Source organism: Hyperolius riggenbachi, chromosome 10, assembly GCF_040937935.1.
Source record: "Hyperolius riggenbachi isolate aHypRig1 chromosome 10, aHypRig1.pri, whole genome shotgun sequence".
NCBI classification, from domain to species: domain Eukaryota; kingdom Metazoa; phylum Chordata; class Amphibia; order Anura; family Hyperoliidae; genus Hyperolius; species Hyperolius riggenbachi.
In genome coordinates this window covers 32,158,175-32,170,291 of record NC_090655.1, presented here as the reverse complement: position 1 = coordinate 32,170,291, position 12,117 = coordinate 32,158,175, and the positions used below count along the sequence as shown (strand labels likewise).

At 44.2% G+C, this 12,117-nt stretch overlaps 1 protein-coding gene across 1 annotated transcript in view; it reads right to left on the bottom strand.

Annotated features, from left to right (window-relative positions):
• Window positions 1-4,327, bottom strand: part of PDZD8 (PDZ domain containing 8) — a 97,439-nt gene extending 93,112 nt beyond the window's left edge. The window contains exon 1 of the mRNA XM_068255324.1: window positions 3,421-4,327. Within this exon, the coding sequence (XP_068111425.1) occupies window positions 3,421-4,130 (710 nt within the window). The 5' untranslated portion in view covers window positions 4,131-4,327. The remainder of the gene's footprint in view (window positions 1-3,420) is intronic.
• Window positions 4,328-12,117: the final 7,790 nt, after the last annotated feature.

The following is a 12,117-nucleotide window of genomic DNA, read 5'->3' as shown; positions in this document are numbered from 1 at the left end:
TGTAATATAGTGGCAGTGATAGAGGTAGCAGTGTGTGAGATAGTAGCATTCATAGTGGTAATAGTATATAGGGTAGTGGTATGTAATATAGTGGCAGTGATAGAGGTAGCAGTGTGTGAGATAGTAGCATTCATAGTGGTAATAGTATATAGGATAGTGGCATGTAATATAGTGGCAGTGATAGAAGTAGCAGTGTGTGAGATAGTAGCATTCATAGTGGTAATAGTATATAGGATAGTGGCATGTAATATAGTGGCAGTGATAGAGGTAGCAGTGTGAGATAGTGGCATTCATAGTGGTAATAGTATATAGGGTAGTGGTATGTAATATAGTGGCAGTGATAGAGGTAGCAGTGTGTGAGATAGTGGCAATTATAGTGGTAATAGTATATAGGATAGTGGCATGTAATATAGTGGCAGTGATAAGAGGTAGCGGTGTGTGAGATAGTGGCATTCATAGTGGTAATAGTATATAGGATAGTGGCATGTAATATAGTGGCAGTGATAAGAGGTAGCAGTGTGTGAGATAGTGGCATTCATAGTGGTAATAGTATATAGGATAGTGGTATGTAATATAGTGGCAGTGATAGAGGTAGCAGTGTGAGATAGTGGCATTCATAGTGGTAATAGTATATAGGATAGTGGTATGTAATATAGTGGCAGTGATAGAGGTAGCAGTGTGTGAGATAGTGGCATTCATAGTGGTAATAGTATATAGGATAGTGGTATGTAATATAGTGGCAGTGATAAGAGGTAGCAGTGTGTGAGATAGTGGCATTCATAGTGGTAATAGTATATAGGATAGTGGTACGTAATATAGTGGCAGTGATAGAGGTAGCAGTGTGTGAGATAGTGGCATTCATAGTGGTAATAGTATATAGGATAGTGGTATGTAATATAGTGGCAGTGATAGAGGTAGCAGTGTGAGATAGTGGCATTCATAGTGGTAATAGTATATAGGATAGTGGTATGTAATATAGTGGCAGTGATAGAGGTAGCAGTGTGTGAGATAGTGGCATTCATAGTGGTAATAGTATATAGGATAGTGGTATGTAATATAGTGGCAGTGATAGAGGTAGCAGTGTGAGATAGTGGCATTCATTGTGGTAGTAGTATATAGGACAGTGGCATGTAATATAGTGGCAGTGATAGAGGTAGCAGTGTGAGATAGTGGCATTCATAGTGGTAATAGTATATAGGATAGTGGCATGTAATATAGTGGCAGTGATAGAGGTAGCAGTGTGTGAGATAGTGGCATTCATAGTGGTAATAGTATATAGGATAGTGGTATGTAATATAGTGGCAGTGATAGAGGTAGCAGTGTGTGAGATAGTAGCATTCATAGTGGTAATAGTATATAGGATAGTGGTATGTAATATAGTGGCAGTGATAGAGGTAACAGTGTGTGAGATAGTGGCATTCATTGTGGTAGTAGTATATAGGATAGTGGCATGTAATATAGTGGCAGTGATAGAGGTAGCAGTGTGTGAGATAGTGGCATTCATAGTGGTAATAGTATATAGGATAGTGGCATGTAATATAGTGGCAGTGATAGAGGTAGCAGTGTGTGAGATAGTGGCATTCATAGTGGTAATAGTATATAGGATAGTGGCATGTAATATAGTGGCAGTGATAGAGGTAGCAGTGTGTGAGATAGTGGCATTCATAGTGGTAATAGTATATAGGATAGTGGCATGTAATATAGTGGCAGTGATAGAGGTAGCAGTGTGTGAGATAGTAGCATTCATAGTGGTAATAGTATATAGGATAGTGGTATGTAATATAGTGGCAGTGATAGAGGTAGCAGTGTGTGAGATAGTGGCAATTATAGTGGTAATAGTATATAGGATAGTGGCATGTAATATAGTGGCAGTGATAGAGGTAGCAGTGTGTGAGATAGTGGCATTCATAGTGGTAATAGTATATAGGATAGTGGTATGTAATATAGTGGCAGTGATAGAGGTAGCAGTGTGTGAGATAGTAGCATTCATAGTGGTAATAGTATATAGGATAGTGGTATGTAATATAGTGGCAGTGATAGAGGTAGCAGTGTGTGAGATAGTGGCATTCATAGTGGTAATAGTATATAGGATAGTGGTATGTAATATAGTGGCAGTGATAGAGGTAGCAGTGTGTGAGATAGTAGCATTCATAGTGGTAATAGTATATAGGATAGTGGTATGTAATATAGTGGCAGTGATAGAGGTAGCAGTGTGTGAGATAGTAGCATTCATAGTGGTAATAGTATATAGGATAGTGGTATGTAATATAGTGGCAGTGATAGAGGTAGCAGTGTGTGAGATAGTAGCATTCATAGTGGTAATAGTATATAGGATAGTGGCATGTAATATAGTGGCAGTGATAGAGGTAGCAGTGTGAGATAGTGGCATTCATAGTGGTAATAGTATATAGGATAGTGGCATGTAATATAGTGGCAGTGATAGAGGTAGCAGTGTGTGAGATAGTGGCATTCATAGTGGTAATAGTATATAGGGTAGTGGTATGTAATATAGTGGCAGTGATAGAGGTAGCAGTGTGTGAGATAGTGGCAATTATAGTGGTAGTAGTATATAGGATAGTGGTATGTAATATAGTGGCAGTGATAGAGGTAGCAGTGTGTGAGATAGTGGCAATTATAGTGGTAGTAGTATATAGGATAGTGGTATGTAATATAGTGGCAGTGATAGAGGTAGCAGTGTGAGATAGTGGCAATCATAGTGGTAATAGTATATAGGATAGTGGCATGTAATATAGTGGCAGTGATAGAGGTAGCTGTGTGTGAGATAGTGGCATTCATAGTGGTAATAGTATATAGGATAGTGGTATGTAATATAGTGGCAGCGACATAGCGGTAATCATAGTGGTAGTAGTTAGGGATGGTCAAAGAAATGCAAATCATGGGGAAGTCCTATCAATCTAATTGGTTGCTTGTGCAACAGGTCTCCAATAACATGGATATGTTGTAGTAATGCTACGCCCACACTGTTCGGCCAGTTACAATGCTTCAAGTTATACAAAGTGTCGTGATTGGAGAACTCTTCCCTATAGAGTTTGCTGCAGGATCACCTTAACCAAACTAGGAGCTAGTATGGTTAGGTGACCCAGCAAAGTCCATAGGGAAAAAGTTATCCAATTAGAGCGATGTCTACAACTTCAAGCATTCCAATTGGCCAAATAGTGTGGGTGTATTATTATTATTACAACCTAGAGGTTCAAGAGGGTGCTTTCCACCCAATCACATTAGGGAAATTTCCCTATGGACTTTCTCGCTGGGTCACCTAAACCATACTAACTCCAGTAGTAATATAGGCATCAACTATACCTATAGGTACTGGTAGCAACAGAGACAATAATACACGAGGCAGTGGTAATGCTAAGGACAATATCCTGTTAGACATTGTTACATTATGAGTAGTTATACCTGATCTTATAGTTGGGGAAGGTGTGCTTTTTCCGGACCACTCTCTTCAGCTGGGTGATGATGATGGAGGTGAGCTGTGGCATTGGTCGTCCCTCAAACTGGCTGTGGACCTCAAAGTCAATGAGTGGCTCTTCCAGGAAGCAGATAGACCAATGGCTGAAGGGAAGGCGGCTGAGCACCAGGCGAAGTCGACCCTGTAGGCGGGACAGGCTGACCGCCAGGAAAGCGGACTTCCCAAAGAGTAGTTCCACATTGATTGCTAAGCGAAAGCCTCCGGTGTAGTCCATCTCTAGCTCAAAGCTGAGCTCTGGGGAAAGGGGATCCGCAGGGGAGGTGCTTGGGGACAGAAGGCGGATACCACTAATCTCAGGCACCGTCTCCCCCAGGCTCAGCTCGCGCACACTCAGCCCTTCCAGGAGGCGTCCGGCGGTGCGCGACTGCAGAAGCTCTTCCAACTCCACGCGGATCTTCCGCAGCAGCCAGCGACGCACCTCTGCAGTGTCGCGGAGCTCTCGAAACAAGAAGAGAAAGATTGCATTGAGAAAGTGACAGCTCTCCGCCCCAGCCTGGCCAGCCAGATAATCCTTCAAGGGCAGCTCAGAGCCCAGGGCAGGGCGAGGGATGGAGGCCGGCCGCCGGTACAGCAGCTGCAGCAGCACCAGGGCCAGCAAACAGCCGGCCACAGCGGCCAGCAGCAGAGCCAGCACCATCCCGGCCCGACACTGCGACCCGACACCCCGCCCACACTGACTACTGGGGAGGCGGGGCGGGATCAGACGCGTCACGTGACGCCGAGCACAGCCGCTGAGTGGAGGGGGAGGCCGGCGCCGCGGTGCTCACGTGACTCCGCTTCCCGGAACCTATCTGTAGGAGTGAGGGCAGCAGAGGGTCACATGACTCCCAGGCTGCGCTGTCACCGGAGAAGCCGAGGAGGGCGACGGAAGGTCAGCTGACTGCGTCTACACGCCGCTGATTGGAAGAATACTGTAACGTAGCGCGTGTGACGTCACAGAGTTCCCACACGTACTGCTGTGTCTTCTCTTTTCAGTGGCTGTGCTGTGAAGAGGCGGAGCAAGAGATGACGTGCTGCCATGGTGACAGTGGACCGCGGTGCTGAAGAACATCTGTCTTTGCGCATGTGCGGAATTTGCGGTAGCGCGCTGCCGCGATAAATAAGGCGCGTCCCCGCGATAAATAAGGCGCGTCTACGCAACTGGGCGCGCGCGTTCGTCCCTCCCCTGTGTCAGTGTAGCCCAGACTCATTTAGAGCCTTACCTGCTTTAGTAGTACAAAATACCGTATTGACTTTTTTAAATTGTACAACAATGAATGCTAGTTATTATATTACTGTTCAGCGTAGTAAGAGGTTTCCATGGATCCAATTCAATTCAAGCACTTTTGTTTTTAATGAAATTATTTATATTTGACAATTTTATTTAAAGAGGAACTCCAGTGAAAATAATGTAATATAAAAAAGTGCTTCATTTTTACAATAATTATGTATAAATGATTTAGTCAGTGTTTGCCCATTGTCAAAGCTTTTAAATCCCTGATTTACATTAACATTTATTACATGGTGACATTTTTACTGTTGGCAGGTGATGTAGCTGCTGCATGCTCTTTTGGCAGTTGGAAACAGCTGTAAACAGCTATTTCCCACAATGCAGCAAGGTTCCCAGACAGGAAACTTCCAAGAGTACGTACTCAGAGTTTCTTGTGGGAGGGGTTTCACCACAATATCAGCCATACAGCGCCCCCTGATGGTCTGTTTGTGAAAAGGAATAGATTTCTCATGTAAAAGGGGGTATCAGCTACTGATTGGGATACAGTTCAATTCTTGGTCGGAGTTTCTCTTTAAAGGAATACTTAAGTCTAGAAAAAAAATGACATTTACTAGTAGCCGCCGGCGGGGACAGGACGATCGGAGCTGGGCTGCGAGGGCACCATCCAGCTTCGGGGGGCTGAGGGATGCCCCAGGTGAGTAAATGTCATTTTTTTTTCTAGACTTAAGTATTCCTTTAAGTTGTGTTGATTAATAGATTCATCTGAATCGAATTTATTCACGAAGTACGACCAAAGTCAGACCCGGATTTATAATTTATGGTACACACAGCGTTGTATTGTAGTAACAGAAGTTAAGGACATGCATTTATAAAAAAGATGGTAATAGAAGAAACAAAGGCGTGATTTTTATCACTGCCAAATAAGCTTTTTTTCTCATTTTTTCTTATTATTTTAAGGGAACGCTGTCGCATTATTTGTATTTTATGGAAAGGCATATAACATATTCATAGTGCTACCATATTATGATTTATTTATATAGCACTGACATCTTCTGCAGCACTTTACAGAGTATATAGTTATGTTACTGACTGTCCCCAGAGGAGCTCACAATCGAATCCCTAACATATTCATAGTGCTACCATATTATGATTTATTTATATAGCACTGATATCTTCTGCATCATTTTACAAAGTACAAAGTCATGTCACTGACTGTCCTGAGAGGCGCATACAATCTTCTCCTACCACCATTTTGTGGGAGAGAACGCTCGCTTATGTGTGTTTACTGCGGGAAAAAATCCTGCTTATTTATTTGAGGGTAACTTTACGCATATTTAGGGAGGAAATGTGGGACCACTGACTTTGGGTTGCACCTTTGTTAGGAATTTTTAACTGGCCATGGCCATTGCTTGTTGTGGTCATGCCCACTGTTTGTTGTTGCCACACCCATTTTTGCAGGGTCCAATGTCCTTTGGGTGGGGGACCTCACAGGTCTGAAGTGCCTAGTGCAGAACAGACCCTCAATACAGCCCTGACTGTACCCTTCCTTGCTATCTTTGCTGTATTCCAATACTCTGTGTCTCTATATAGTAGGTAGTCCTGTCCTTGTATCATATTCCAGCTCCCTGCTGAACCTCTTGTGGCTCTTTCTGTAACATTTTTGTTTATCTAGTAAGGTGTGTGCTGTGCATGTTACAGGGAGCTGGAGGGTCACATGAGCATTTTTTTTGCCCCGGTCTCTTTTATGGAGGATTAAAATCCAACTTTCTCCTGGTTAGTCTGGTTTGCCGTGGAATGACCAGTTGTGTGACTTGTCAGTCCAGATTCCACAGTTAGACAGATGACATCAGATCATAAGTCATGACTGAATAGCAGATTAGGGCCTTTTCACTGATTGTTTTCATTGGTTTATTCACACCACTGCCTTTTTCAAGCACAGAGCATGTTCATGTGGTAGATGCAGGCTTGTTGCAGTGGTATAAACAGATTGTGTACTAAAATTGGAAGTGGTAAAATTGACTAATCAAAATTGGATGTGTGTACCAAGTTTTAGATCATTTTTAGTGTTTTAAAGTACACCTGTAGTGAAAAAAATGCCCCTAGGGGTCCTTACCTCAGGAGGGGAAGCCTCTGGTCCTAGAAGAGGCTTCTCCGTCTCCAGAGGATATCCAGCACCGGTTCCCCTGAAAATATCCTTGTCTGCCCTTGTCGGCAGTGCATGCATGCGCTTCAGTGGCTCTTTGCTCGGGCTCCTGCGTAAATAGCTGAGCCCAATCTAGTCCGCTCTACTGTGCAGGCAGAGAGCCGCTTGTGTGCTTGCGCACACTGATGATGTAAATATTATTGCTGCTGTTCGCTCGGGGGTCCCAGCACTGCAACGAGCTGCCTGAGGGGGGAAGGGGCGGGGCACACCTCATCAGGCTTCCCACTCCCAAGGTAAGTACCATATATACTCGCCTATAAGCTGACCCGCTTATAAGCCGAGGTACCCACTTTTCAGCTCAGAAACCAGACAAAAGTGATTGACTGGTGTATAAGCCACCTCCCCGGTATAGCCCTCTCCACAGTAGCCAAATGTGCCCTCAGTATATGTCAGTCCCCTTACCATAGCCAGATGTGCCCCAAGGATGATACAGCTGTGTCTCATGATGCCACTAGATGGCATCATAGATATGAGACACAGCAATTGCCACACAGGAAGAATCCCTAAACTCTGAACAGCTGACAATGCTGCTTGCATGTTCTGCTCCACAAGACAGGGGACACAGGTTGTCTTGAGCAGTATAATCTGCACGCCATGTTGCCGTGGATGAAGGGCAGGGACACAGCAGGGAGCCAGCTGGCAAGAGCAGGATCCCTAGTACATGATTCTTACGCTCCTCTGTCAGTAACAAAACCTCCTCCACCATCCAGTCTGCTCCACTTACTTGCATATAAGTCGAGGGGGTAACTTTTCAGCATATTTTTTTGCAGAAAAATTAGGCTTATACGTGAGTATATAAGGTAACCCCCAGGGGCGCTTTTCTCCCTACAGGTTAACTTTAAATTACTTCTTAATTATTTAACACCCTGGTGTCACCTGAAAGAGAACCTGTAACAAAAAAAGTTCCCCTGGGGTGTACTCACTTCGGGAGGGGGAAGCCTCAGGGTCCTAATGAAGCTTCGCCACCCCTGTAGCTGCAGGCAATCCAGCACTGGCTCCCCCGAAGTGTCCTGGAATCCTCCCTCGACAAGCCTGACATCCGCTGATAAGCGCCAATTTATTTACCTCCCTGGCTCCAGCAGGGGCGCTGTTGCGGCTCTTCGTACGGAGATAGGCGGAAATAATCGATCTCCGTCGGGTCCGCTCTACTGCGTAGGCACAGCAGACTTGCGCCTGCGCAGTAGAGCGGGTCGTCAGCGATTGGCTATTTCCGCCTATCTCCGAGCGGAGAGCCGATACTGCGCCTGCGCTGGAGCCAGGAAGGTAAATGTTTACAGCCCCACTGTTCAGGAGACTTTATCGCCGCCGCCGCGTGACCGAGGAGGACGGGGGAAGCCTCAATAGTATCCGGAGGCTTCCCCTTCCCGAAGTGAGTACCCCACAGGGGAAGGGGTTTTTTGTTACAGTTTTTCTTGAACAGCATTATCCAGGAGGACGTGGGCAGAAAAACTGGACAGAGGTTTTAGCCCTTCCCAATTCTACCTAACATTTAGAACTTTATAGGAGTCAGTGTAAACAGTTCATATAGAGTGTTATCTGGGACTGGTCAGTGTAATTTGCCTTATTAACTTCCCCGTCGTTTAATTTCCCGGCAATTTTATACCAAAAGCGGTACAACTTTTTCAAAGTGTTTCTTTATATTGTAAGCAGTTTTGTGGACCACTTGCAAGTTGCCTTCTCACAAGCTGTCTCCAAGCATATGTACAATATAAAAAAAAGCACTTTTTTTTAATTAAAATGTTTAATTTTTAACTCTGTAATCGATTGAGGTCCGCACAATCTTAAGACGTCATCAAAACTTTATTATGACAAAGTTAAAATCATAGTGCTATATGGCAGCAATAGTCAGCTGTTTCGGGCTCCTGCCCTTCTTCAAGCCGCCCAGCATAAAGTACATACAACAAAACATGGCTATATATACAAAATCCACCACCAATCACAACAGAGCATGCTGCAAGCAGACCTAATAGGAAACTGCTACTTAGTATTTATAAGTCCCACCATGTGATTGAGCAAAACTAATCTCATTGGTCGCTGCCTATTCAAAAATATCCTGCATAGATATAACACAATGTGCGGATCAATAAATCGCACCAACTTACATTATACATCCATAGGCAGTGACATACATCTAAATAAGCAAAAATTTAAATACAACCGCCACTCACACGATCTGTCTGCAAAAATCAGTTTATTAATAGAAATACAAGTGAAAACCAACCCATATAAAAACATGAACCCCCATAAAAACAAGATGTGGGCATTTAAATGTAATTTCTGTCTATCACCTCCCCTAACTGTATGGGGAACACCCTCAATCACCATGACCTGTAATTGGCTCACATTGGGCCTGATTCACAAAGCGGTGCAAAGTGTTTGCACGCCTGTGAAAAGCCCTTTATCACGCCTAAACTCAGTTTAGGCGTGATAAAATGAAACTCGCGTGAAATTGCGCGCAATCGCGCGGCGTGCAGTGCGGGCGATACGCCCATTAAATCCTATGGGCGCTGCGCGCGGAACTGCACGATTGTCTTGCGCGCGGGACTTTGCGCGCGATAAAGAGCACAAAGCGGTGCTAACTCAGCGGTGCAAAGGTTATCACGCTGTCATGATCGCTGCTGCAGCAGGTATTGCTGGAAGTAGTAGTGCTGCAGCTCAGGTAGTTCTGATCTCTTTCCATGCAAGCTGCATAGCTTTGTCTGCCTTTCCCTGCTGTCAGCTTGTGACTGATTATCATTCACCTGTGTGGGAATCTGCATGTCTGCTCCCATTGGATGACCTCAGTATAAAGATCTGCTTCCTGCAGGACTCCTCGGGTTTTCATAGCTTCAGTTTAAGCCTGTCTTGCTGTCGCTTCAGCCCCCGATCGTGTTTCTTGTTCTAAAGATACTTTGCTGGTTTTGCATCATATATTGGTTCATTGCCCATATATATGCATACCAACACGTTTATTATTTTCCTTGTATTCGTGTTACGTTGATACATCAGTGACGCTGATATATACGTACACGAACTGTTTATATCCTGTGTTCAGCTAGTCAGTTCTAGCACGTTGATCACCCGTGCTGAGCTAGTTATCCTGTTCCTGGTCCTGTTTGTGGATTGCGTTCATCTCTGCGAGGAGATAACGAATCCTTCTGAATCCTGTCCTGTTACCGTTTGTGGATTGCGTTCATCTCTGCGAAGAGATAGCGAATCCTTCTGAGTCCTGTTCCCTGTATCGTTCCAGTCCTAAGTCAGTGTTCCTGCTTATGTCATATATCGGTTCATTGCCGGTATATACATATGTTAGTCAGACGTTACAAATAGTTTCATTGATAGCTGTAATTGTAATACGCTAGGAAATCATACTATTTGTATATTTATCTGTGTTACGTTCATCTATCTTGATCCTGCTAATCCTGTCCTGTCTTTGTGAGGCACGCCATCGCCGCTACGCTTTGGCTGCCTCATTCCAGTCTGTCTTGTTGTGGACGCTTGCTGTCACTAAGTAGCGGCTAGCTAGCAAGCGTTCATTCTGTCTTCCTGTTCTGATCTCCTCAGTTCTGGTTTATGCGCTCAGCGCTACTTTGCGCTGAGACGTTATAGCGAAAGCATTGTTTGTGGCTGTCGGATCTGCACCGGCTCTGTGCGCCACAATCTCCTTTTGGAGTCAGTCCTCCCCTCCACTATACTAGGGATAGCCTGTTTCCTTGTGCTAGTGTGTGTACCTCCTCCACGTCAGCTCATGCGTTGCTTGCTGACTGTGGAGAATACACCACCAAGCCTTACATTATGAAAACCCCATTACCAATCCCCATTGTGGGGGGGATTCCCAGAAAGTATGACACTGTTAATTATGGTTCCTGTTCCTTTAAGAAATTTGAAGAACTTAACTCTGAAACAGAAAATGAGTTTTTCTCTGAATGTGCCAGGTTCCTGGCCAATCCCGATCTCCAAGCGACTCCTGTTTCAACCTGGGCACTCCAGCTAGTTTATATTTTGTTTAAAGGGCAATTGTTTCAGTGGGCATTTGATGTTCTCAATCATTCCGATTTGAAAGAGAGACCGCTGGAATTTCTAGCGTTTGTGATCCATAACTGGTTGCGCATAGATCCATTGCCTTTTCCTCTAAATGAACTCCTGGCAGCAGGCCAATCAGCTTCCCCTTCAATTGTTTGCAAAAATGATCAGCAAGCAGAGAGTGTTCCTGATAATTTTCCTGCAGCTTTGAATAAATCACCAAAGGCAGCAGGGTCTAAGGCAAAACGCAAACGTTCTAAGAAACGTGTCCGATCTGCAGAGTCGTTATCCTTAGCGACTGAGACCTATAATGAGATTCTGCCATTAACAGATAATGAAATGCAATTGTCTTTCAGGGGAGTTAAATGGACTTATGAAACTACTAATGAACTTTCCTCCCTGGCTAGGGAAAATAAAGATTTGTGTTTAAAAGAATTATCTGAGTATGATTATGAGGAGATATTACAGAGTATTGAACAAATCAACTTATTTGTGAACCAAGGGAAGTTTGCATACACTACAGTTCAACACTTGCTACAGGTATTGGAGATTCTTAAGAATAAGGAATCTGCCAATCACCTGCTAATTAACCCTATACATGTGCCTGCCACAATCATATCTGCCAACTGTGATCAGCCTAAATGTTTCGCTGTTAAGTATGCATGGGATCCTCCATTCGAGAGGGGAGAGATGGAAGCCCTGGTCTGTGAATGGAAGAATGATTCAAGTTCATTTTGTCAATTTTACAGTGCAAAAAGTGAAATGGTATTGAATGCATGCATTAAGTCAGCCTATAACCTAATAGAGACTGGTGTGTGTAGGTATGACTGTGTGGCTCCTTTGATTGATGTGTGGGAACTGATTTTGGATGATTTTTATGTGACTCCGAATTCGCAAATATGGCGTTCTGACCCGCCTGCTTCAGCACCTTTCGCTGATTCAGCAGGTGATTCGGAGCTCTTTTTGTGTGAAATTGAAGTTCCTGCAATTCCACCCTGTACCATGGATAACTCAGTGTTACTTCCCAGTAAAACAGAAGCCACTGATACTTTCTTAACCTTGCCCTGCACAAATTTCTCAGCAGAGAATCCAGAGGTCCTGCTGACTTCCGAGTCCAGTCTAGCCAGTACTCATGAGTCTTTGTTCAGTGAAACAGACACCAGAAAAATCTTGCCTGCCTCTGCAAACACTTCTGCAGAAATTACCTGT